At 34.5% G+C, this 22,450-nt stretch overlaps 3 protein-coding genes and 1 pseudogene across 11 annotated transcripts; 2 read left to right on the top strand and 2 right to left on the bottom strand.

Annotated features, from left to right (window-relative positions):
• The first annotated feature begins 1,302 nt into the window (after window positions 1-1,302).
• LOC104768193 (cytokinin dehydrogenase 2-like) lies at window positions 1,303-6,281 on the top strand (annotated as a pseudogene). The gene is made up of 5 exons (XR_015591224.1): window positions 1,303-2,684; window positions 3,543-3,671; window positions 4,645-4,928; window positions 5,618-5,885; window positions 5,978-6,281. The product of XR_015591224.1 is annotated as a cytokinin dehydrogenase 2-like (transcript).
• Window positions 6,282-6,726: 445 nt separating this feature from the next.
• LOC104767156 (DNA repair protein recA homolog 3, mitochondrial) lies at window positions 6,727-9,581 on the bottom strand. 6 transcript variants are annotated; one of them, XM_010491194.3, is made up of 8 exons: window positions 9,253-9,581; window positions 8,963-9,020; window positions 8,549-8,766; window positions 8,300-8,387; window positions 8,039-8,211; window positions 7,789-7,935; window positions 7,567-7,701; window positions 6,727-7,380 (listed from the first exon to the last, which is right to left on the bottom strand). In XM_010491194.3, the coding sequence occupies exons 1-8, from the start codon at window positions 9,307-9,309 to the stop codon at window positions 6,961-6,963; spliced, it is 1,296 nt and encodes a 431-aa protein (XP_010489496.1). In that variant the 5' UTR covers window positions 9,310-9,581; the 3' UTR covers window positions 6,727-6,960. The 6 variants fall into 6 exon arrangements, with proteins under 6 accessions (XP_010489496.1, XP_010489494.1, XP_087358415.1 ...); XM_010491192.3 differs by having other exon boundaries at window positions 8,030-8,211; window positions 9,253-9,548; XM_087502289.1 differs by having other exon boundaries at window positions 8,030-8,193; window positions 9,253-9,548.
• Window positions 9,582-9,720: 139 nt separating this feature from the next.
• LOC104767155 (nucleosome assembly protein 1;2) lies at window positions 9,721-12,648 on the bottom strand. 2 transcript variants are annotated; one of them, XM_010491191.2, is made up of 12 exons: window positions 12,432-12,648; window positions 12,290-12,333; window positions 11,985-12,080; window positions 11,753-11,845; window positions 11,423-11,510; window positions 11,256-11,317; window positions 10,983-11,167; window positions 10,720-10,897; window positions 10,588-10,631; window positions 10,288-10,501; window positions 10,168-10,185; window positions 9,721-10,066 (listed from the first exon to the last, which is right to left on the bottom strand). In XM_010491191.2, exons 1-12 carry the CDS (start codon window positions 12,475-12,477, stop codon window positions 9,998-10,000), a joined length of 1,137 nt encoding a protein of 378 aa, XP_010489493.1. In that variant the 5' UTR covers window positions 12,478-12,648; the 3' UTR covers window positions 9,721-9,997. The 2 variants fall into 2 exon arrangements, with proteins under 2 accessions (XP_010489493.1, XP_087358418.1); XM_087502292.1 differs by lacking the exon at window positions 10,168-10,185 and having other exon boundaries at window positions 10,271-10,501.
• A 6,305-nt stretch (window positions 12,649-18,953) lies between these two features.
• On the top strand, window positions 18,954-22,073 carry LOC104767154 (casein kinase 1-like protein 5). Of its 2 annotated transcripts, none has more exons than XM_010491190.2 (14): window positions 18,954-19,344; window positions 19,426-19,466; window positions 19,583-19,652; window positions 19,760-19,908; window positions 20,015-20,110; window positions 20,200-20,270; window positions 20,355-20,416; window positions 20,532-20,595; window positions 20,675-20,759; window positions 20,887-21,013; window positions 21,108-21,190; window positions 21,285-21,348; window positions 21,431-21,519; window positions 21,597-22,073. In XM_010491190.2, the coding sequence occupies exons 1-14, from the start codon at window positions 19,269-19,271 to the stop codon at window positions 21,822-21,824; spliced, it is 1,305 nt and encodes a 434-aa protein (XP_010489492.1). In that variant the 5' UTR covers window positions 18,954-19,268; the 3' UTR covers window positions 21,825-22,073. The 2 variants fall into 2 exon arrangements, 1 of the variants encoding a protein (XP_010489492.1); XR_015591223.1 differs by having other exon boundaries at window positions 18,965-19,344; window positions 20,876-21,013.
• The last annotated feature ends 377 nt before the right edge of the window (window positions 22,074-22,450 follow it).

Genomic DNA, 22,450 nt, shown 5'->3' with positions numbered 1-22,450 from the left:
TTAAATTTTACATTTAGAACAAAATTGTGTGACGGTTTGGGTTTACAAATGAGGTGTTTAGGATTTAGATTTTACAATTAAAACGAAATTATATGTCGATTTGGGTTTACAAATGAAGTGGTTAGGGTTTAGATTTTACAATTATAACAAAATTATATGTCGGTTTGGGTTTACAAATGAGGTGGTTAAGAATTAGATTTTAAAATTAAAACAAAATTATATATCGGTTTGGATTTACAAATGAGGTAGTTAGGGTTTAGATTTTCTAATTAAAATGAAATTATCTGTCGTTTTGGTTTATAAAAACGTTTTGGGTTTTTAATTTTACAATAATGTACAAAGATTTTTGTGTCCTTATTTTAGAAGAAGGTGGATGAAAAGGTTCATCACCAATTATTATCCTTTTAATTCACATTGGTTTAGTTCAGTATATGATTTACCATCAATTAATCATCACTAATTTATCACACCACAATTTGTTCATATTACAGATCAAGTTGCATACATTTTCACTATGGAGCCTTGTTTTAGAAATCGCTAGACGCTAGTCGGGCGGTCGAGGTATGGCTAGCGTCTAACAAGAAAATTGAAGATTAAACGAGATTAATCAGTAATTAGTTTTAGGGTTATTTTATTAAATTAATAATGAAACAAAAATATATAGTACTAAATATATTTATAATTCTATTTGTGTTAAAAAGAAAAATACCAAATAAAATATAAAACTATAGTATTGTTTTTTTTCATTAAGAGTTTGTACATTAGTTATTATAAAACATCACAAACTCTTAAATTGAATGGTTAGATAACAAAGAAAAAGAAATATTTGATTTATATATTGGCTCCAAAAATAATCGGTAAACAAAAAATTAAGCTGCAAATAATCGGTTTAGTCGGGTTATAATCAAATTAGACAGACATAAGTAGATAATTTGTGCAAGGTAGGGATTAGTCATTAATCGAGGCGAAGAAGATGGGCCTAGCGATTTTACAGGGTGTAATCGGTGGTAGAGGAGGATTTTTAAAACAGGTATGGAGTGTTCAATTTCGATATTTACATAGCAATTTGAGCATTTGTGATCTTTACGCTCTAATTTGAGGGCAATATTGGGCTATATCTTTCTAATCCAAACGCATCCCATGTGTTTAACCTGGTTCTCTTGTACTCTACATATTTGTATCTTGTACTCTACATATTTGTATCAGACGATCATTATAGCCAAGTCAGTTCCGCTAGCTATCTACTTTGACAAAACTCTAATGCCCAACAACTTATCCAGTGGATACATTCAGCTGGTGCCGAAGGAAGACAGAATTCAAAATATGTCTCATTATGAGGCCAACAGCAATACGATCGAATGCTGCATTAGATTTCTTTCTATGTTTTTTTTTTTTTAACGTTTTGATTAAAAGAAGCAAACCTTAATTAATTTGTTCTGTTTGAGTCTAGCTAGTGTCTCCAAGCTCATCACAAGACTCATCATCACTTGTGTGCCGCTCTTCACTTTCAAAACTGTCCATCCAATCCAAATCAGTGTCAAGGAGAGTGCCCATTGGGCATTGGCCAGCCTTGATTCGGGATCCAATCGGGAGCTTAGTTTCAACCGAATCATTCACAACAGGATACACTCCTTGAACTACCCGACTTTTCTCCCCTCTAGGATCTCATATATGACTCGGTGGAAGGTTTCTGGTCATGGGCACATTACCGAAGCGTTTTTAATTCAGTTTGACTCTTTTATATATTTTCTGGACAAACCTAAGAATTTTTTGGTAGAGAATATAGTTAAATATGCCATAAATATAGTCAAAACTTATTTTTATCTTTATGAAATATCTAAATATGGGGATGTGATTAATCTTTTTTCTCCAAGGATTCAAAGAGTTAAAAAAATATTAAATATTTCACTCTTTTTAAAGTAATTTGAGATCTTCATTTTGACTTCAAAATTTAATGTTACGTATATTATTTGCCATAATTATATATGGCTAACTCTTCCGCAAGTTGGTATATAGGAATAGGATATCCATATATATACAACAAATTAATATCGCTATTTAAGTAATAGTTCTCTTCTTCAAGTTCCGATCAGAGCGAGGGAAAAAAAAAATGGCTAATCTTCGTCTAATGATCACTCTAATCACAGTTTTGGTTTGTTTATTCTCGAGCTTCACCAAATCATCCAAAGACATTAGAATTGATTTACCTAAATCCCTTAACCTCACCCTTTTAACCGATCCTTCCACCATCTCCGCCGCCTCTCAAGACTTCGGAAACATCACCACCGTCACTCCCGGCGGCGTAATCTGCCCCTCCTCATCCTCAGATATATCTCATCTCCTCCACTACGCCGCGAACGGAAAAATAACGTTCCAAGTGGCGGCTCGCGGCCAAGGCCACTCCTTGAAAGGCCAAGCCTCCGTCTCGGGAGGAGTCGTCGTCAACATGACATGTCTCTCTGACGTGGTGGTTTCGAAAGACAAGAAGTATGCTGACGTGGCGGCGGGGACGTTGTGGGTGGATGTGTTGAAAAAGACTGCGGAGAAAGGTGTTTCGCCGGTTTGTTGGACGGATTACTTGCATATAAGCGTCGGAGGAACGCTGTCAAATGGCGGAATCGGTGGTCAAGTGTTTCGAAACGGTCCTCTTATTAGTAACGTCCTTGAGTTGGACGTTATAAGTGGTACGCATCTTCTAAACTAATTTGATACATTTTAAAAATATATATAGTACTTTTGGTGTACCATATGTTTAATGTTTAAGATTTTATAGTTCGGCAAAACTTTTTGCACCACACGCAATATGGAATCTTCGAAAAACAAAATGCGTAACGCATCTAAGATATATATATATATACATATATATATATATATATATATATATATTGTTTCAAGGAACTTTTGAATTTCCTACGAAATGAAGCATACACACATAAGACATCTTGTCGTGCATTAATAGATATAATTAAGACTGATTAACCACAATGGGTAGCGTGATAATTTGGATTTTTGTAATGCACAAACATGCATGACGCATGCATATGGAACTTTTCGGTTTTCTAGATTTTTTGTTGTTTTTTTCCTTTTCAGTTTTTTAGCTACAATCAAATTATAATAGGTCAACGAATTAAAATAACTATGTTGGTTGACATTTTCACCAGCAACATTCATATGACGGTAACCTACATTTTTGGAAGGGACATTTTTTTCTTGGGTTGAAATTTTATTTGAAGGAATACACTTATGCACACCATAATTTGTATAAATTAACGTGAACTGTACGAGAGCATAACTCATAATGAATGTTTTTACAAACAAAATACATGTTGAATTTTTAAATATATCATTTCTTAACCCATAAGGTGGCAAAATTTTAATCATGTGGTAGTGGTATATTTGAAAATTTAAATCATGACTTGTTGCAAATCTTTCTTTAAGTATTATTATACAGAGTTTTTAAACATAATTTTTGCTTGATATTTAATATATTTATGTTCCTTCGGGGACATCTGATAAAAAAAAATTTAACATATTTATTTCAGGGAAAGGTGAAATGTTGACATGCTCGCCAAAGCTAAACTCAGAATTGTTCTATGGAGTGTTAGGAGGTTTGGGTCAATTTGGAATTATAACCCGGGCCAGAATTGTTTTAGACCATGCACCTAAAAAGGGTACGTATTATCTCATTTTTTTTTTGTTAAAGACGTATTATCTCATCTTACCATTTATTTTATATTCATTGAATATATCTGTTTATTTAGTCATTATTCATGAAAAGATGAAAACTATGCAAATCAGACTTAAATCTTAGCAGTTTTAGTCATTTAGAACAAGAAGAATTGTTTCCACAGCCTTTTTAAAAAAACTAGGATATGTAAACTTTGTGTGAATATATGCCAGCTTTGATAAGTGGTATATTCATAATTTTCGCAAAAAAAAATGATTTCAGTATTTTTATGCGAAATGTTATTAAGACTTTTTTTTTGTCTCATTTAGTCATAAGTTACCTGAACAAAACCGGGATGGAAAATAATTACATTATAATATAATTATAATAAATCGGATAATGTCTATTTATGTTATGACTTTACACTAAAGAGAGTTAGAGACGTATGGATCAGAAATTATGAAGCTTTGTTAGATGGTATCCGAAAACTAAAAATAGGTGTACAATTAATTTGGTAGAAATTTGGAATTCAGCTTCAGGTCAAAAGCTTAAATTTGAACTAAATCTATGCATTGAATAAATAAGATATGGCTTATTTCATTATGTATAGTTTATATTCCTAGGACTTGTTGTCCAATCTTGTCTTATGCGCGCAAATCTTTTTGATGTCAACATATAATCCTTGTCTATAAGAGTGAAGCTCCTCAATTAGTCAAATATACTCCAACGTTTGGTAAATACTATATAGTATAGTCTTTGGGTATTAATGATAAGTTTGTTGACTAACTAGAATCTTACAACCGTGGTTAACACTATAATTAGTTATCATTTTAAACATAACCTCAGATCATTAGTAAAACAGATTTGGTCATAATAATAATATACGATGACGTTCTGTTTTATTTTCAACTGTTCACGATGTTGAAAAATGTGCAAATAATAGAGTTAATTTTTTTGTGTGTATAAATTAAAGGGAGTTTTTTTTTCAAATGAAATTGTGTAGGCCAAATGGTTTCGGATGCTCTACAGTGACTTCACAGCTTTTACAAAGGACCAAGAACGTTTGATATCAATGGCCAATGATATTGGAGTTGACTATTTAGAAGGCCAAATATTTATGTCAAACGGCGTAGTTGACACTTCTTTTTTCCCACCGCCCCATCAATCTAAAGTCGCTGATTTAGTGAAGAAGCACGGTATCATCTACGTTCTCGAAGCAGCCAAGTATTATGATGATCCCAATCTTCCCATCATCCACACGGTACTACACACTACACATTTACATATTCATCATTGCCTCTATATATCAAACCATAAGAAAATTTATATGATCTTCATTGCACCACATTAATATATTCATCATTACCATCATCATTTTAAAATGTTAGTTTCAGAAGTGTTATACTAACTTTGGCTATGCATTGAAACTGATGCAGGGCATCCTACGTCTTCTTTCTATTTTTCTTTTCGCATTGGGCTTTTATGTTTTCTTTCTTTACCTTGGGCTTTACGTTTAGTTCTTTGTCGGTTTGAACTAGGGTTTTATTTACTTCTGTTATAAATAGCCTCTCAACTGCGATTGAGAGAGACATGTTTTATTGAATAATATTCAGAGCTTTAAGCTTCTTATTTTTTTATCTTGATCATCGGCTATTCTTTGAATCAACGATCTTCAAGTTCTGTCTTTGTTCGGTTATTCTGTGAATCAACGAGCAAATCGACAAACCCCTTCTTTCGGCTATTCTACGGGATCAACGACACAAGGTCTATCATTGTTACGCTGCGCCAGAAACTCACTTGTTCACCATCTTGATCACATTACACATCATCACTGTACCACATACACACACACACATCATCATCATCATCATCATCATTGCACGGTTGCACCATCACATACATAAGCATATGTAGATTATTCAGACCAATTTAATATTATTTATTTTGTAGGTGATTGACAAACTAAAGAAAAGCTAAGTTACTTGCCCGGGTTCATATCAATGCACGAGGTGTCCTACTTCGATTTCTTGAACCGTGTACAAGTCGAAGAAAATAAACTCAGATCATTGGGTTTATGGGAAGTTCCTCATCCATGGCTTAACCTATACGTCCCTAAATCTCGGATTCTCGATTTTCATAACGGTGTTGTCAAAAACATTCTTTATAAGCAAAAATCAACTTCGGGACTCGCTCTCCTCTATCCAAAAAACCGGAATAAGTACGCTCATTACTCTCTATTCATATTAATCTTCAAGAAGAACAATAAGTAGATAAATTTTTGATGAAATGATTTGTTGTTGTTATTGTTAGATGGAACAATCGTATGTCGGCGATGATACCAGAGGTCGATGAAGATGTTATCTATGTCATCGGACTACTACAATCCGCTACTCCACAGAATTTGCAAGAAATGGAGAGCGTTAACGAGAAGATAATTAGGTTTTGTAAGGATTCAGGTATCAAGATTAAGCAATATCTAATGCATTACACCAGAAAAGACGATTGGATTGAGCATTTTGGATCAAAATGGAATGATTTTTCAAAGAAGAAAGAGCTATTTGATCCCAAGAAACTGTTATCTCCAGGGCAAGACATATTTTGATTAACTTTTAAGTCTTAGTTCTCTAATAGAAATATAAATCTGCTTACTTTTGTAGTCTCGTAGACTGGTTTTCAATGATATATTTGTCCTTATCCGAAAACAATATCGGTAATTTAATTTAAAAACAACTGGAAATTTTTCTATAAAAATAAGAATTAAAATAAATAATGTTTTGTACCAAATTTCAAAGAGTTTAGAACATGACAAAGCAAGGTGCTTTCCCACGCCAAGCGCATATATCTCCATATCTTTTTTTGTTTGTAAACGATTTTCTTTCACATTAACTCATATGAGTTGATCTTTGTTAAAAAAAAAGAAAAACAAAAAAACAAAACAAGGTGAGAAAATTTGTTTCTATTAATGAACCTTTTAGCTCAACTAGAAGTTTGAAGAGATTTATGATTATCCGTTATCTTTTGTGGAAGTCTGAATCTAAAACTATATAATAAAAATAATATTTGCATAGAAATAAAATTGATCAATAAGAAAAAATATTCTGCTTTCTGTTAAACATTAAATTTTCCTATAAAAACTACAAAAATGTATCACCCACATCAAACGATTAATATGTAAATGTGATTTTAACTCGCACAAAAATTACATGAGGAGCCGGTAACCGAATCCAAACCAGATTAAACCGAAAAAACTCTAGGCGAAAGGAAAAATATTATACTAAACCGGACACCTCTGATCAGGGTGCTTCAACAACCACTGCAGCAGCAGTAGCAACAACAGGAGCTGTTGATTCATCATCTGTGTTGTCAGCTGAAACCACAACTCTCAGGGAATCTTCATCCTCAGGTTCGGATTCAGATTCCTTATCTGCAGCTTCATCGGCGATGAGCTTGTCTTGGAGCTTCTTCATGAGCTCTTCTTGATCAGATTCGTTCTGTCTCAGGAATTTCTTTAAGGCTTCTTTCCCATGGTAGTTTTTACCGTTGAGATTGTAGAATGTTCCGTTCTTGGCGATGAACTTGTGCTTTATGCTTAGGTCGATTATCTCAGTGACCTTGCAGATTCCTTTGCCGAATTCAAGCTCAAACTGAGCAGTCCTAAATGGCGGAGCGAGTTTGTTCTTCACTATCTTCACCGAGACTTGACTTCCCGTTGTCTGCACAAGCATACAATCACAGTGTTTAAAACACTAGCAGTTTGTAGACAATATTAAGTTATTCTGATGGTCAGTTTTGTTCGAAACTAAGGAGCCAATAAAAAACTTAAGTGATCACTTAAACACACATCACGAACATATGACCCTATCACGAACATAATGTGTAAGCGGGGTTCGGAAGTTTACCTCTTCGCCTTTCTTGATAAGTCCAATTCGCTTAATATTCAAACGCATAGAAGCATAAAACTTCAAGGCATTTCCACCACACGTAACTTCTGTTGGACCTCCAAATCCTCCAAACGTGGATAGTTTTGATCTCACCTGAATATAAAACATTCACATAAGAGACTTTACATTTCGAATACTGTAGCTTTTCAACAGATCTCAGCTACTAAAGTTCTCTCTTACCTGATTTATAAAGATCAGAAGTGTTTGCGATAACGATAAAGAATGGCTCAATTTACGCAAAGCTTGGCTCATCAATCTGGCTTGCATAGCCATATGGGCATCACCCATCTCGCCTTCGAGTTCTCCTTTAGGTACAAGAGCAGCCACCTGTGAAACAAAAAATCACATGAATTCATGAGAGAGCAAAATATAGAACCAAAAGAAAAAGCATCAACCCCATTATCCATCCCATAAAAATCACCTTACTTACACTGTCAACTACAATAACATCAACTGAACCACTTCGGATCAAAGTGTCCACAAGACTAAGGGCCTGTTCACCACAATCAGGCTGCGATAGAAGTAGATTTTCTGTATTTACACCGATTGCTTTAGCAAGTGACGAATCAAGAGCATGCTCAGCATCTACAAAGACACAGGTTCCTGTATGCAAAGAACTTTCTTTAGGATACTAAATACAATATGGCTCTGTAAAGAAGATTGCTGACGAGTTAAAGAAACATGTAACAACCTCCTTGTTTTTGTGCTTCTGCAATAACATGAAGAGCAAGTGTTGTCTTTCCCGATGCTTCAGGACCATATATCTCCACAACACGCCCCTATAGAATTCACAATGGGGAGACCAATAATATTAGTAGACTCTTCAAAGAGATACATAGACTTTTGTACATAAATCTCAATTAACAAAGATAAACATGGAAATAGAACCAACCTAAGAAAACACTAAATCACCAAGAGAGAGAGAGAGAGATAAATATACCTTAGGAAGGCCACCGACTCCCAATGCTACATCGAGGGCAAAAGATCCGGTAGAGAAAACAGGAACATTTCTAGGAGAAACAGCACGACCGAGCCACATTATCGAGCCTTTGCCAAATGAACTTGTAATTTGATCAAGTGCTTGCTGCAAAGCAATCTCCTTTTTGGACATACCTTCCTCAGATGATCCATTTCCATCTGACTTACTCTTCTTTTTAGCTTCAAAAGAAAAGAAATTGCAAAGCAAAAAACCTCACTTGTAACAACCATAATAAATAAAAAAATAAAATAAAAAAAAAAAGCTAAGCAATCATAAAACGAAACGAATTTGGCTTTACTCTTCATCCCGATTTCAGTAAAATCAATTCAAACACAAAGGTAAAAAAAAAAGAAAGCAAACTTTAAGACAATCCACCTTTGGCAGCAAAGCCACGAAGCTGAAACGATGTTCCAACCACAGTGCTACTAAATACCTGCAAAACCCCCCATGGAACCAACCAACCCTTCTCAATTAACTTATCAATCCAAACAGTAAGAGACCGAAAACAAACAAATAGACATAATTTGGAATTCTTCTTATGATTATGGGATTAACCTCAAAATAAGCAACGAAAACGACAGTAACAGAGTTTTTTTTTTTAATTTCTGGCAATACCCAAGTCACTTGGGTCTAAATACAGAAAAATAAGGAATATAAATAAATACCTCCGACGAGAACAGAGTCCGTCTCAGAGAAGATACGTTTCGGAGTAATCTCGCCATAGAGAAGTACTAAAGCTTCTTCTCCACTTTTATTAAACCACAGGTAAAGAAAAACCAAAGAATACCAAATAGAAAGAAAAAAAAAAAAAAAAAAAAAAACAGGAAATTCGAACTACCCAGAAGTCACACTTTTATGAAGTGGAGAAAACAAAAACAAAAAAAAAGGAAGAGTTTTTAGGGTTTTAGGTTTTGTTTCCCTCCTTTCTAACCATCTTTTGATCGGTTTTTTTACCAAAGTCGCCGGCTTACATGTTTTGTCTTCTGTCTTTGTTAGCTCAAACCGGCTCATTGGTTCGTTTATGTATATTATTGATAAATTATATTCACCGGTTTAGGTGAATTTATGATAATGATCATTTAAATACATAGTTTCTGACTAAAACCAATTTGAATAAACCAAGTGATCTTTCATTGTCGAAAATAAATTAAATTGGATTGAAATCTGACCAGAACGACATAAATATTATAACTTAAACAAATTCATAAAAATATTACAAATGAAAAATCAAAGACTTGACCAAACCCAACCGAAGAACCAATTTTTTTTTTTTTTTTCAACAAACCAACCACCCAAAACTTGATATATAATAAAACCGGACCATGACTCTGCAAACTAAAGAAACACAACCTCGGCTCAACCTCGGCTCAACCTCGGCTCAACCTCACACTCTTTTTTTCTTCAGATTCTTCACTGCTGTTTACATTCCGGTGGCCTCTCACCTGTTTGACCTTCCGCAACTTGACTTCTTCCTGCCTTCTGTTTATTAAAAAAAAATAGAGACCTCTGGTTAGTGACAGTCGTCGGATTATCAACCAAGAAACATATATCAACTGTTGAGATTGGTTGATTGTTAAAACCTTGTGTCCAGCTGATGACTGCAAAATAAAACGAAGAACAAGAGAAACCACCAAATCAGTTTCAGAGTTTTTTTACGTTGTATGTTAGAAACATAAAGTAAACCAATATCACATAATTACCCTCTTTTTATTCTTCTTTCCTTGATCAGCTTCTTCCTCCTCGTCATCATCCTCATCATCATCCTCCTCATCCTCATCATCTTCCTCGTCCTCTTCATCATCATCCTCGTCAATCTCATCATCGTCCTCCTCCATATCAAGGTCATCTGCCTCAACAGCTTCACCAGTGAACCATGACACAGCGTGCGATATGATCTTTTCTTTTATGGTTGATCTACAGGATAAACAGCGGGTAGATTCAGATCTTTTGACTGAGGAATTAAGTGAAGAGATCTGAAGATGAAATAAAATGGTACAAACCCGATATCATAGTCGTGTTCCATTTGGCCTTGGAGTTCATCAGCCTGTGCAAGATTTCAATGATCAGATATACGTTTAACACAATCTGATGTACTGAATCAAAAGTTAAACTGCAACGGGAGATGGACATACCATTTCATCATCAAGATCCTCATCGTCGTCAGGAACTTGAGGTGGAGTGAAAAAGTTGAAGAAACTCTCACAGTCCTCAGTCTTAGTGATCGGCTTAGTGTTTTTGGATCCTTTCTTTGGCTTCTTTTTTAGAATCTTTTGTGTCAAACACTTGCCAGGAAACCACTCAATCTCAGTCCTGAACAACAACAGTTAACAATCAATAAAGACTCTCTCGCCTTCACAATTAAAAAGAGCATATACTAAATAAAGTAAAAGATTACCCAAGGGCCTTCTCAAGGATAGGCTCATCTTCATCAATCATGTGATATGTCTTAGTCAAGACAGTGTTCTTGAAGTAAGGGTTCTGATCAAAGGAAAACTCGAGCTTGAACCCTTTTGGTTCTTCAACCCTACTCCACTTGATATCTTTAAGATACTTGAGAGCCCCTTCATCTCGCTCAGTGATCTAAAGCCATGGAAAAAAATACACATAAGGATAAGGAGAATCGCAAATTCATTACCCAAAAAGAATAAGAAATGATCTAATAACGAACCTCCTCAGCAGTAATTTCATTGTTCTTCAATGCAATAAGCCAGAAATCTGGCACTCCTTTCTCTGAAGAAAGACAATTGTATATCATTTAAAAAAGCCATGTGTTCATCATCATCATAAGAAACTAATAAAATAAACATACTTCAGAGTAAGAATTGATAAAATTACCTTCAGCTGCTTTCTCTTCTCCTTGTTCTGATTTTACTTCTTCCCCTGCGCCTTCAACTTCAACCACACCGTTTACAATCTCATATCGCTGTATGTGATTGGGGAATTAGGAAAGAGGAAAACCATCACCATTAGTTATAATCACGAATGATGCACACACAAAAAAAAAAGTAAAGAACATGCATCCCTAATGATTCACGAAAGTACCAACAGAGAGAAGTCATATTTTTTAACCTTCAGCAGTTGAGGTGTCATGTATTACAAAGATAGTCTAATAATAGGAAATTAAAGACCAAAAGCAGCTCAAAGAATCAAAGACCGTTATCAAACCTTGGTATACAAAGGCTGGTATAGCTTTTGATATTTAGCTTCTAGAGCTGCCCTCTCTTCGAAGAATTTGGCTTCCATCTCATCATATTGGTTCTGCAAAGGTTTCATACAAAAACAAAAAGGAATCAAACAATTGTTCACTCCACCAAATATCATCAGAACACAACAACAGCAATCTAAACAAAATACAAAATCAAAGATTACAAATTAAAAGGCTGAAAATTTTACTAACCTGGATCTCTCTTAGAACCTCGACACGCTTCCTGACTGTCGGAGTCAAGTTCTCAAGGACGTCTGAGTGTTGTCCAGCCAAGTTCTGCAACTTGTTCTGCAGCAAACACACAAATCAGGAAGCTAAGTACAATAGCTATCAATAGTCACAAAACTTTACAAACCCATCAAGTTAAGATGCAGAGACAATCCCTAAAAAAACCAAATCCGAATTCTATTACAATCAAATCAATCCCTAAAACCCAATCTCCATTTAGTCATAACACCCAAATCATATCGTGAAATTAAAAAAAAAAAAAAACTGACCTTAAGAGCATTAACAAGCCCGGCACGATCCTCCTCGTTAAGAGCTACAAGCAAAACACAAAAAGAGAAGCTTTTTTTCAATAAATCAAGAGAACGAAAAGAGAACCCACCTAAGGCCTCGGTCTAGAGTAAAATATGTTACCGGCGGTGAGATCGGCCATGTTCATGCTGTCCTTGTCGTTGCTCATCTTCGCAAGAAAAGAATCTGGCGGAGGAAGAGGAGGAGGAAGATAAGAAACCTTAAAACCCTAGATTTTTGGGGACAAATAGAGAAGGAAAAGAAAATATATATATATATAATAAATTAAAAAGGGCTTTGAGAAAATGACCAGACCGAATTAACTGGACACTTTTTTTATAAGGGCGACAATATCTTTATTTATTTTATTATATTTGTCTATTTGGGTTAATTAATGTTTCAACTGAAAAAGAGCAAAGCCGTGTTTGGTCATTATGGCCAAGGCCCAAAACCAAACAACCATTAAATAATAGCATATATTATGAGAATATATTGAGTTTACTTTTAATTGATATATTTTAATTATATGGCAATAAAGAATTTTATTGGTTTTTGAAAGTTAGCCACTAACAAGATTTTAATATATGTCAAATTATCAATTTGAAATTTTGACATGTATAAAATTTAATATTTAATAAAAAAAGTTTGATTACAATAAAAACAAAAGGTTAGCCATTAACAAGATTTTGACATGTGTCAAGTTTCAATTTGAGATTTTGACATGTGTAAAATTAATATTTAAAGGGAGGAATTTGATTACAACAAAAATAAAATATTTGTTTTAAAATATTAATAACTATCAAAAATTAAAAAAAAATATAAAGTTTTTTAAAATAATTATAAGGAGATTATATATATATATATATTCATAAAATTTGAAATTATAATGTTATTTACTTATTTTTAATTTTAATTTATTAATTTACAAAAAAATAGAAATAGGGATTAAGGAAAATATACAGTTAATTATTAATTCTAAATTTTGAAAATATTCACTTCTATATAAACATCAATCGTCTCATATTTTTTATCTAACACAAATAATTTATTTAAAAACAGTGCTTTCAACTTTGTTTAATTGGGAAATATTTTTAAGGGGATGGTAAATTTTTCTTATTTTTTTAAACCAAAATTTTCTCCTACTTTCTCTTTTTTCAATTGGGAATAGGTAAGATTAATATATTGACCCAAAAAAAGATTAATATATGCGTCTTCGTTTCCTAATACTGTATTTTAAAATTTATTGTAGTATTGTTATATTGTTTTCATAAACCCTTTTTTCAAACATAATTGTTACCATTATTCATTTAATCCCAAAGGGAGATGACGAGTCGAAGCTCATCAACCTAATGGATGGATAAAATAGGCAAATTAAACATAAGCTTACAACAAACATAGGTAGATAGATTGGAAAAAACATAAATCGTTGTTGATAGATCCATAGGAGTTCGAAGACTGTGACATCCTGGTTTGCGGAAAGGTTTAAAAGAATTGATTTGGCCACATATGTCACCAAAATGCATTTATCTTTTCGGTCAAGGGTCTTGAGAGTGAGACAACTTCATGATGGGTGACCGACCTTCCTGGAAGTGATTGTCGGAACTGTGCGAGTGAGGACAAAACACAGGAAAATATCATTTGTTGATTTGTAGGGTCGGTAAACAAGTTTTTAAAACTTCCCAAACGTAACAAATCGGCCATCGAATATGGGTGGGTCTACGGGCCGGAAATATATATAGGGCTCACATAGGAAGGTGGGGCCATGGACTGAGAGTGGACATGGGCTCACTAAGCAAGGTGGCGGTTGGGGCATTACAGAGACATAGGCTATATCATGGTGTTTTAAAAACACTTCTACGAAGACATTGGGAAATTTAACATTAGCTACTATCAAAAAGACGTGAATAGTTATCTCCACATAGGAGGAAGGCAGAGCCGAGGTTCTCTATATGGTGGAGAAGGTTGGCCACAAGGTTATCTCCCCAAGGGAGGAAGGTGGAGGAAGTTGGACGCAAGGTTATCTCCCCAAGGGAGGAAGGCAAAACCAAGGTTCTCTCCATGGTGGAGGAGGTTGGACGCAAGGTTCTCTCCGTAAGGGAGGAGGGCGGAGACGGGGTTTTCTCCATGGTGATCATACATTATTGTGATGATACATCATTGATTAGTATACTATGTAATATATTTTCTGAGCTACATCATGGTGTGTCAAAGACACTTCCACGAATATATTGGAACATTTAACATTAGTTACTATCAAAAGATTTTATGACGTTAGAAAAGGATCTTTAGTTTCTTTGGTTGTCGGAGCAAACTATTTTGAGATAGCTAAAAGAAGTGAACATGTTCTCTCCACACATGAGGAGGGCAAAACTGAGGTTCTCTTTATGGTGGAGGAGGTTGGACGCAAGGTTATCTCTCCAAGGAGGAAGGTGGAGAAGGTTAGACGCAAGGTTATCTCCCCAAGAGAGGAAGGTGGAGCCAAGGTTTTCTCCATGGTGGAGGAGGTTGGACGCAAGATTCTCTCTACAAGGGAAGAAGGCGGAGCCGAGGTTCTCTCCACGGTTGGTCATATACTATTGTGATAATACATCATTGATTAGTATACTTTGTAATATATTTTTTATTCGAAATATTTTTTGAGCCAATAATTTTATTAATTAAAAAAACTAAGTAAAAGTGAAAGTAAAAAGACAAATAGTTGGCTTAATGTGTTCATACAGACATTTTGTAGGTGGTGGTAAAGAATATATTTGTAACATAGAGTATATTTAGGTGTAAAAAATACGTTTTTAATGGTAACATAAATAAAAAATTTGTAAATGGATATAAATCAGTATATTATAGCAAAAATAAAATTTATAAATAATATACAACAAATTTTAATATATTTTTGTTAAATTTAATTTTATTTACAAAACTTTAAACCGCACATCGGGCGGGTTCTTATCTAGTAAATAAGAAAATAGGGTTTAAGAGGAAAGAGGAATTCAAATACCACATTCAAGGTTTTTTATTTTCCAAACATACTACATTTTAGTTTTTTTATTTTCCAAACATACTACATTTTTAGTTTTTTCCCAAAAGTACAACCAAAAAAAAAATTCCAAATACCACAAACACAAAAAAAAAATTACTGATTTTTAAGGATGTATAATTTTTTCTGTTTGGGTTGAAAATTTTACATATAAGGTATAGTTTTTAATTAGGGGTAGGGTTAGTTTTTAGGATTTATGGATTAATTTTAATATTAAAACTTAGTTTAATTTTGTAGTAGTTTTAGAAAAAACAATTTAGTATTATTTTTGAAGAGAAAAAATAAAAGTTCTATTTTTGGGGAAAGAACTTCATTTTAGTGGTATTTATGAGAATTAACAGAAAAATGATTTTCTTGGACACTTTTCCCAAAATAAAAAATCTATTTATTTCTTTTTCAATGTATTTAAATCAAAATTTGCAATTTTGAAAAAAATTATATCAGAAAATTTAGCTCCGTCCAGTCGACTATATATACTCGTAGATATAAACTAATTCTTATAGTATATATACCACTTAAAATTTAATGGATCTGATGAGATCTGATGGCGACGGGGTTGTATTTAAGAAGACCTAGAAGAAAGCTAAGGTGGGGTTATAGGTTCTATGATTTTAATGGATTTGAAATCTAAACAAAAACCATGTATTATTCAATAATTGATTTTAAAATACTTATCAAAATTATGTGTTATTGGTTATATGATTTACAAATACTTGTTAAAATCCCATGTTACTCATTTTAATGATTTGTTTTTGGATTTCAAAATCCACGTTATGTTTTAAATGGATTTGATTGGATTTGAAAGTGTAAAATATAAAGATTCAAATCCAATGATAAAACATGTTATTTCAAAATCCATATGTTTTGATTTCCATTATTTAAAACTCTATATAGATTTAGAAATCACATCTACAATAACAGTCCCTAAGGCTAACAACCACCGTTGTAGAGCAGCCACCGCAAGAGAACAAGAAGAATAAGAAGAGGAGGAATTCTACAACAAGTTTTCATCACTTCCGGATGATATAGTTTTGAACTGTTTGGCTCGCATCTCCAAATCTCAATATTGTTCCCTCTCCTTAGTCTCCAAGAGCATACGATCTCTTCCCCAGAGCTCTACCCTGCTCGCTCCCACAATTTTGATGTGGAAGTAGCTGTACAGAAATGTCTCAAGATCATCACAAGTTTGTTGATGAGAGACAAGTTTAAAGAATGCAGTTAAGAGTTAAACTGCCGATGAAGTTTCTGTTTTAGCAGGACAGAGTTGAACAAGGGTTATGTTCAAGTTTGATTGGATAATCACGTTGTTGTGATCTCAGATTACACAGAGGTTATACAATCGGGTTGGTAAGATTGTTTACAATGTGAATCAAGAGCTCCAAGTTAAAAAGCTAAGATTATTCAGTTTTCTGTGATTGGTTTAAGTAAATTTTTTGGTTCATGTCTCAGTTCACGAATTTGAACCATAAAGGCTAGCAAGAGAATCAGAGGGAAAAGTGTGTGACTGAAAAAGAGTTCATGAGCTGAAGTAAACTAGTTCAAGGTGAAGATTATGAGATTTGTGTTGTGTTGACAGGTTGCAAGACAATGAAGGCATCAAGATGATCAATGGGAGTTTAAACTCAAGTGAACAAGAAAAGGGTTACAGGAGATTAAGTCTCAAGGGTTTTAAAGGAAAACTTAAACAAATATGTAATAAAGGTTTCAAGCTTGTGACACAGTTTCAGACTGGAGTAGCAAACAAAGGTGTTTATATGGTACATGGAGCTCAAGACATGACTCTACAGGAAACATTCCATACTTCCACCTAGACTTCCCTGCAACAAAGACACATAAAAAAAACATGATCAAAGGAAATTGGGATCTACTACAAATTCACTTTCAATAGATGAAACTACTCACCCTTCGATTTCAGTTGTTGTTGTGGGCGAGTTAGGCGAGATAGGATATGTGGGCTGAGCAAACGGAGAGAAGCATCTGCTGGTTCGTTAGGGGATATTGTCCCCAATCTCCGGTAGCAACAATGGGATCAAGAGCAAGGCCGGCTCCGACGAGTAACTGAGAAAGATCAGCAAATGTGAGTGGGTCAATTTGTGGTGGAATTAGAAGCGTCAAAGCATCGGTGCAGTAGTCGTGAAGGAGGTTAAGATCTCCGAGAACCAGGGGAAGGGGAGTGGAATGGGTTAAATGGTTCGACTGGTCGGTGAGGAAGCTGACCAGGCGGCCATGGATGGGACCAGCCTCGAGGAGTTGGCACAAGTGAACGATAAGGCACTGCCTTCCCAGAGCAACGATGACCACATTCGGTCCATCCCCATGCACAGACAAGGCCAGCTGGAATTAGGAGAAGTGTGTTCAGATTCATATAGTAAGCGGAAAGGTCAGATTTGATGTAGAGACTCTCTCCAAAAACGCATAATATAAACAGAGAAACACACCACATCACCAACTTTTTAATCGTTCATATCAAAAATTAATGAATCTACGATTTGGATTGTAATGAGAAACTGTGAAGGAATCTCATTAACATACTTAACTAAGAAGAAAAAGAGGCACAAGATGATGAGGAAATATGAGACTCTCCACAAAACAAAAACAAGGACATAAAAAGTTAGGCTTCTTCATGGATTTGATTAGGAATGAGCAACTACAAACCTACTTGGCTTCTTCATAAATTTGTTAGGAATGAGCAACTACAAACCTACTTGGCTTCTTCATTGATTTGTTTAGGAATGAACTTCCGCGGTGGATAATCTACAGAGCAAAAAAAAGGTGCAAGTATATTATATATCTGAATTGAATCATATAATATATTTATTTCCAATCCCTCAAATTTTTTAAGTTGACATTATTCATTTATTGTTTAGATTAAATACGAAAATTTGTTTGCTATTATATTTCTGCAATCAAAAATTACAAAACATATTATTATAAACTTTGTTTACATATTTTACGCTAACTGGCAATATACACAAAATAAGTTTTTTCATATTTTTGAACCATCCCTTCACTTCACATGAACCATCGCTTCAATCACTTGCACCATTTTTTCTCTGTGGATTATACTCGGACATCAAATTTAATGCTATGTATTGTGAAAAAAAGTTTTAACCACAAGTTGTTGTTTCAGTTATTTATAGAATGTATAGAACTTCATATTTTAGAAGATTTTGAGGTATTTTCAAAATTACATGTTATTCAACTGCGGATCTTTAAAAATCAGCTGAAATGTTAAAAAAGAATAAGCAAATATGAAGTTTGACAATAATACATATGTGTTATAACCTACAACAAAAACTTTAAAGAATTTAGGTAAATGTAAAAGCAAAAGATCTTATTATTTTTTAAAAATTATATTAATTTAGTATTATTTTTTCTTTGAATGAAAATATGTGAGACCTATTTAATAAAAATAATAATATATGAGAAAAACATCCCTGCCGCCATGAAGGTTCAGATTCCTTCAGATATTAATTGAGTAATATATATATATATATATTTTTTTTGGAATTTAGGTAAATGCATTTTTTTTAGCGAAATAACCTTAAAATAAATAAACTAGATATATATATATATATATATATATATATATATTCAGTATTTTTTTCCCCGGGATGAAAATATATCGGACCTATTTAATAAAATAAAAAATATATGTACAGGCTAAGCGACACACACGCACACGCGCAGCGTTTTCTTCTTCCTTGGTCCTTCTTCCTTCTTCTTCTTGTTGCCCAACCAAAGCTCCCATCCCATGGAATCTCACTAATTTCCTCACCTACGCACTCCCCTATTTCACCTACTCTGTGAAACCCTCTTTAGTTTTTTTTTTATTATTGCACTTCACTTTCTCCAGCGCGTTTGAAATCGGCTCAACATAGTAGAAGACGAACAGCACAACAAGTTAGGGTCTTTTCCAATTGGGGATGGAACCTCGTTTTGGGAATAAGTTCCGCCTTGGCCGCAAAATTGGGAGCGGCTCATTCGGAGAGATTTACCTTGGTTCGTTCGTTTCCCCCTCTTATATACCTTTCAATTACTTCGTCTGTAAAGACTAAGTTTTTGAGACTGTTGTCATTGCAGGAACTGATGTTCAGACTAACGAAGAGGTTGCTATTAAACTTGTGAGTGTGTTGTTTCAAAATCTGTATAAAAGTCCCCATTTTGGAGAACTGACTTGAAACATTTGGGGTTTGGATCATGATAAAGCTCGATTTTTTAATTTTGGGTTTTTGCGCAGGAGAGTGTGAAGACTGCGCATCCACAATTGTCATACGAGTCGAGGATTTATAGAGTTCTTCAGGGTGGAAGTAAGTATGCAATGTTTCCCTGTGGTCTTGGATTCTCATTCATTATATATAGTTTATTGAGGGTTAGGGTTATTCATCTTCTTGTGTATGTTCGTTGAATGATGTAGCTGGGATTCCAAACATGAAATGGTATGGCACAGAGGGTGACTTCAATGTATTAGTGATGGATTTGCTTGGTCCTAGCCTTGAAGACCTGTTTGGTTATTGCAATAGGAAGTTTAGCTTGAAGACTGTTCTTATGCTAGCTGATCAAATGGTAATGCTTTTTCATTGATTGATGCCATTCTCTTTTTCTAACAATGCAACTCTTTCAGTGCTGAGGTTTCTTTCCATGAACCTTTTATTGTACACCTTTCTGTCAGATCAATCGTCTCGAGTTCATCCATTCTAAGTCGTATCTTCATCGTGATATAAAGCCGGATAATTTCCTCATGGGTTTGGGAAGACGGGCAAATCAGGTTATCTTTCTTTATAAACTCTGTTATGATATTTTCGTTAGTCTCAACTTTGATTTTGGGATCTTACTTTATTTAGTCTCTTTCTCTAGGTATACATCATAGACTATGGCTTGGCTAAGAAATACAGAGACAGCTCAACTCATAGACACATCCCATACAGGTACATAATATTTGGATGTCAGATTCTGATTTTTTTCTGACTTCGGGTTTATTTATGCATACATTTTACGTATACATGCTTCAGGGAGAATAAAAGTCTAATTGGGACTCCTAGGTATGCCAGCTTGAACACTCACCTAGGGATCGGTAGCTTTCTATAAACCCTCCTGATTAATCACGGATCTTATTCTCTCTTTCCCCTGGCTACTTTTTTCTTATTTCAATCTTTATGTTCATATGTACATTTATACACATTTGGTAGAGCAAAGTCGGAGAGATGATGTAGAATCGCTTGGTTATATCCTCATGTACTTCCTCAAGGGAAGGTGAGAGTCATTGAGTAACCTTTCTTTCTATCCCACTTCTTGTCTCCCAATCCATCTCTTATATCCTGTTTTCTTTTAGTCTCCCATGGCAGGGACTGAAAGCTGGGAACAAGAAACAGAAATATGATAAGATCAGCGAAAAGAAGGTTTCAACCTCCATCGAAGTAAGTTCTTCTTGTATGGTGAACACTTTTAGAAACTTATACAAGTCCCATGTACTAAGAGATGATTATGAAGTAGAGAAGGTTGATCATAGATAATACTCTTAACTTTGCATCAGTGTCTTTGCAGACGTTATGCAGAGGTCATCCAACAGAGTTTGCGTCCTACTTCCATTACTGCCGCTCACTTAGGTTTGATGATAAGCCAGACTATGCATATTTGAAGAGACTATTCCGCAACCTTTTTATTCGTGAAGGTCATTTCATTTTATCTCTTCTTTCTTTCTATCAGGCTATTAAAATTCATACAGAAGCATTTGTTGACACCAAATGAGTATTTTGTTTATCCAGGTTTTCAATTTGATTTTGTGTTTGACTGGACAGTATTTAAGTATCAGCAATCACAATCTGGAAACCCTCAACCTCGTCCCCAGGTACACTCTTGATACTTTTAATTTTGGGAGACGTCCATGATACATGTACAAACACAGATGAATAATGCAAGATTTTTTATGTTTCTGTTGTCAGGATGGTGGTGTTGGAACTAGTTCTGGATTAAACCCTGCGGTCGGCAATTCTGAGAAGCGTCCAGGTATACTTTTGAATGCTTATTAAGAAGAAAATGCAGCCACATAGGTGTGTGTATATACCTAAGGCGTGTTTGTCTGCTGTAGATGTCCCAAACCAGAGAACAAATCCGGATTTTACCCTGAAGCAGAAAGACAAGATTGTAAATGAATCTGCAGTTGCAAAGGATAAGCTGGTAAGTTTCTTGTCATGCTGTTTTTTTCCATCCCGGGTACCATATTTTGATTCGGGATGTTTATTGTGATCTCTCAGCTACTTGGATCCTTGAACTTGGGTCGATCAGAAGGATCATCATCAAGACGAGTTGTGGACTCGAGTAGCCGTGAACCATTCAGTGGCGGGAGTGACAATGCAAACTATGAAACGGCACTCAAAGGCATTGATGGTTTGCGGATCAATAACAATGCAGGCGATGAGACAGCAGCAGCCCCACATTCAAATGGAGACGATGTTGAAACCAAAGCAAAGCTCTCTGACTGAATTCATACAAGAAGCTATAAAACAAAACTGGTATTCACTTGATGCTCGTCCCAATGACGTTGTCTATGATTCTTTTGAAGAAAGCCTATTTTCACAGTTAGAGAATTGATATATAAGAGACAGGGAGATATAGATTTATATACCAAAAGTACTTAAAGTATGATTCTTCAAAGATTCATTTGTCTCCTCCATTTGTATAGAGAAACCTTTCGAATTTTCCTTCTCTATGATAATCTTCCTTTAGCCCCATTCGTTCTATTAATGTGGTTTCATGGAAAATGAAAATTTCTGGAATGGTATAAATTTAAACTGGGGATAGAAATTAAATTACTAGTTGTAGTCCTTGCCTTCATATCTTGAAAATTAAACTCTGTTAAAAAATAAAATAAAAAGATTGCAAATAAATTTTCTAAGAAGATATTTAAAACTTTCATCAAATCGATCGAATTTGTTTGACAAATTAGTAACTAAAGCTGTATCATACAATTAGACAATTGTTTTGATTTCATGTCCGAGTCCAAAATTTATGACTCGTTAACCTCTTACTTACATGTTAGATTAAAATATTGTTTTTTTGGTGTAATACTAATCTCTTGGATAAAAAGATATCATGACTTGTTTCTAGA

The sequence above is a fragment of the Camelina sativa genome, chromosome 19, assembly GCF_030686135.1.
Source record: "Camelina sativa cultivar CO46 ecotype springtype chromosome 19, ASM3068613v1".
In the NCBI taxonomy this organism is placed as follows: Eukaryota; Viridiplantae; Streptophyta; class Magnoliopsida; order Brassicales; family Brassicaceae; genus Camelina; species Camelina sativa.
The sequence above is the reverse complement of the archived record's forward strand: the minus strand, read 5'-3'. Positions and strand labels throughout refer to the sequence as shown.

Coding starts and splice junctions, on each gene's coding strand:
- LOC104767156 (XM_010491192.3), bottom strand. CDS start 9,309: ATGGCGAGATTACTCCGAAACGTATCTTCTCTGAGACGGACTCTGTTC. Junction 8,212..8,299: donor AGAAGCACAAAAACAAGGAG/GTTGTTACATGT, acceptor CTTTGCATACAG/GAACCTGTGTCTTTGTAGAT. Junction 7,936..8,029: donor TAGTTGACAGTGTAAGTAAG/GTGATTTTTATG, acceptor TTTGTTTCACAG/GTGGCTGCTCTTGTACCTAA.
- LOC104767155 (XM_010491191.2), bottom strand. CDS start 12,477: ATGAGCAACGACAAGGACAGCATGAACATGGCCGATCTCACCGCCG. Junction 11,168..11,255: donor ATGAAATTACTGCTGAGGAG/GTTCGTTATTAG, acceptor CCATGGCTTTAG/ATCACTGAGCGAGATGAAGG. Junction 10,502..10,587: donor GAACACGACTATGATATCGG/GTTTGTACCATT, acceptor TTTATCCTGTAG/ATCAACCATAAAAGAAAAGA.
- LOC104767154 (XM_010491190.2), top strand. CDS start 19,269: ATGGAACCTCGTTTTGGGAATAAGTTCCGCCTTGGCCGCAAAATTGGG. Junction 20,596..20,674: donor ATGTACTTCCTCAAGGGAAG/GTGAGAGTCATT, acceptor GTTTTCTTTTAG/TCTCCCATGGCAGGGACTGA. Junction 21,191..21,284: donor ACCCTCAACCTCGTCCCCAG/GTACACTCTTGA, acceptor TTCTGTTGTCAG/GATGGTGGTGTTGGAACTAG.